A 2,924-nucleotide genomic window follows, 5' to 3' on the forward strand; every position below is an offset into this window, starting at 1 on the left:
GTGAGGGGACAGGACAGCTGTTGGGGGCAGGGAGGGAGGAAGGGGAAGCAGGTGTTCTTAAGCTGAAGCCTAAGGGGCCCCTGGCTGCAGAGAAGGAGGGACAGCCAGGGAACATGAGGGGACTCGGCCACCAGGGAAGGAGGAAAGCAGGCCGAGAGGAAAGGAGGGGGTACCTGTAGCTGGAGGAGAGTGTACTGCCAGGACGTGACCCCGGGGGCATGCAGCATGAAGCGCAGGGCGTTGGTGATGAGGAAGCTGGCCTGTTGGGGGGGGGGGAGGTGCAGCCTTAACCCCCCAACCCCAGAGGAGACCCAGGTTCTGAGGCTCACCTTCCTCTGCCCACTCACCCCCCGATACTGGCTGGCTCACTCTGGGACCCCCATCTCCACCCCCACACTCACCTGAGTTGACCCTGAGGCTCCCCCACTTCCCTCTCCCCTGCCCCGGCGCCCCACCTCACGCACCAGGACCACAGGCATGGCGTAGTGCAGCATCACTGACTGCACCGTGAACCTCTCGTTGTCCAGAGCAGTGATGGGGCGGGACAGGGCCATGTCCAGGCACCATCTGCAGAAAGAGGTGACCCGATGCTCAGGGGAAAGGCCAGAAACGCGCACCTTCACTGAGCACCTGCACTCAGCATCCCGGAGGCCTGCGATTCCCTCCTCTTCCTCAGCCCCAGCCAGGTGGCCCGGGGAGCGTGGCCTGTGCTGGCTCCAGAGCCATGTCCTCAGAGCTCCAACTGGGAGGGGAGCCATCACTGCTCACAAGATGCTAAAGAGAGGAACCTACAGAGGGCCTGGCCTAAGGGGCCTCGAATGGACAGGCTCCTTCTTTGTCCCCCACCCCCAGCTCACAGAGGCACTGGGGAAGAGGAGAGGTCAGGGGTGCGGGGAGCAGGAGAAAGGCAGGGCAGCACCCCTACCTGATGTTGTCAATCACGGGGGTCTCAAGGACACGGAACAGCCGGTGCTGCTGGGGGTTCTGCGGCCCTTTCTTCAGCTCTCCCCGGGGGGAGGGCGGTGGCGAGAAAGGGGGAAACAGGTCTCCGGGCTCCAAGACAATGTGCTCATCATCCTGCCAGGGACAGAGGGGAGGAGGGGAGGGTGAGGAGAGGCTGCTCTCGGAGGCCCCTCTCCTTGACAACTCCAGCGAAGTGGGGACATCCACGGGGTTAGGGCCCATCAGTTAGCAGAGTCAGCTGGGGCGGGGCCTGTAGGACTGGATTCCCGGTGGTTTGAGGATCAGAGAAGAAAGAACAGGACAAGGTGGAGAAAGATGTCCCAGCCCTTCTTTGTTCCCCAAGAAGCTGGGAGCTGGCTTCCGGGGAGCTTCAGGATTAAGACTGGGACCCTCCCACCGCTGCCTGTGGACTCTCCCGCTGCATTTCCAGGGAAGGAGAAAAGTCTCGCGCTACCTTGATCCCCCTCAGAGAGGCGAACGATTCCTGGCCGGGCCTCAGAGCTATGATGTCTCCTTCTACCAACAGGCTAACTGGCAGGTTGACCAGATGTCCATCTCTGTAGGCCCAGTGCAGGGACCAGGATGGTGCAAAGGGCATGTGGAGGTCGGGGTACATGGCATCTGGCCACTTGATCTCCTTGCCATCCTTGAGGGCATCTGATGAGAACGGAAAGAGGGAGACCACCTGACCCAGGGCCCCAGCCAGACCCAGCACCTCGGAGCTTAGCCTGCCCGTGAAGCGTCTCTGAAATCCCGCATCCTTTCCAACACTTCCCCTCTTTCAAGGCCACTCAGCCCAGGCACTTCCACCTCCTCTGAACACTGAAGCTCTTATTCTCTGTTTCCTTGTTCCTTTCAGATACATTTCACAACCATTGCTGAGGGTGTGCTGGGCCCTGTGCAAAGGTCAAAGGTGAGGACGCCACAGTCCCTGCCTTGAGGAGCTACCACCTAAGAGGGGGAGTGAGACACGTGAGCAGATAACTCTGAATAAGGCAAACACACAGGCTAAGAGTGTTAGGGAACGTCCCGGAGCTGCAGGAGCACAGAGCTGGGGCAATCAGAGGTGGCTTCATGGAAGAGGGAGCACTGAGGATGGGCCTTGAAGAATGGTGAGGTTTCTGTCGGCCGGAGGTTGTGAGGGAAAAGCATGCTGGGTGAGGGACAGCAGGACAAAGGCACTGGAGCAGGGAAGTCCTCAGTGGGCTGGGATGTGGGGTGGGGGAGTGGTTTTAACGTGAGGATGAGGAGCAAGAGAAGAGGCTGGAGGAAAAGGTCAGAGCTTGTGCCAGAGGCTCTGGGGAGCCATTGATAACGGCTTCGATAAACAGGAGGGAGCCACCGATGGTTCCTGAGCAAAGACTAGCTCCCCGAGAGCAGGCCCCATCTTTCCCGGTCACCGCTGCACTCAGTGCCTACAAGGCTGCAATGAGTGAATCATATCACGTTCTCCCTCAGGGCCGCAACCCCCACTGCCCAGGAGAAGAAGGTCTCATGAGAGGAGATGCTGTTCTCTTACAAGACCACACACTCCGGGGAAGCAGGGCCCACTGTCTCCAAAGAGCCTGATGCGGTCTCCATCCACGGCCCGGGCTGCAGGAGCACTGGCCGCGGCGGGATGAGCAGGAACCCGCCGGCCTGAGCTGTTCCCTTCTCCTTTAGGAGCTGAGCTGCCCCACCCTGAGCTCCCGGCTCGCTTCCCAGCCCCAATCCTCAGGCTCCTTCCCCGGCCCAGAACCAGCAGACAGGGCCGACTTGGAGGAGAAAATCTGACTGTCCTGCCAAGGGAGAGGGTCTTCCCTGTTAGTCTCCTGACGGACAGCGAGCCTGCAAGCCAACTGGCTGCCATTAGGCTTCCGGCCTGCCCGGGCCACTGCCTGGGCACCCACAGCGGCCCCACGGCTCTCACTGTCCTGCTCAAAGAGCACAGGGCATCCTGCTAACTCGCTGGATGCCCAGAG

The 2,924-nt window shown here is 60.7% G+C and overlaps 1 protein-coding gene across 1 annotated transcript in view; it reads right to left on the bottom strand.

The window, feature by feature from the left end:
* Positions 1 to 2,924, bottom strand: part of TMEM94 (transmembrane protein 94) — an 18,491-nt gene that overhangs the window by 9,624 nt on the left and 5,943 nt on the right. The window contains exons 5-8 of the mRNA XM_006762767.2: positions 1,418 to 1,620; positions 926 to 1,077; positions 465 to 567; positions 174 to 260 (exon numbers count right to left, since the gene is read on the bottom strand). Of these exons, the coding sequence (XP_006762830.1) occupies positions 174 to 260; positions 465 to 567; positions 926 to 1,077; positions 1,418 to 1,620 (545 nt within the window). The remainder of the gene's footprint in view (positions 1 to 173; positions 261 to 464; positions 568 to 925; positions 1,078 to 1,417; positions 1,621 to 2,924) is intronic.

This window comes from Myotis davidii, unplaced genomic scaffold (genome assembly GCF_000327345.1).
Source record: "Myotis davidii unplaced genomic scaffold, ASM32734v1 scaffold539, whole genome shotgun sequence".
Taxonomy (NCBI): Eukaryota; Metazoa; Chordata; class Mammalia; order Chiroptera; family Vespertilionidae; genus Myotis; species Myotis davidii.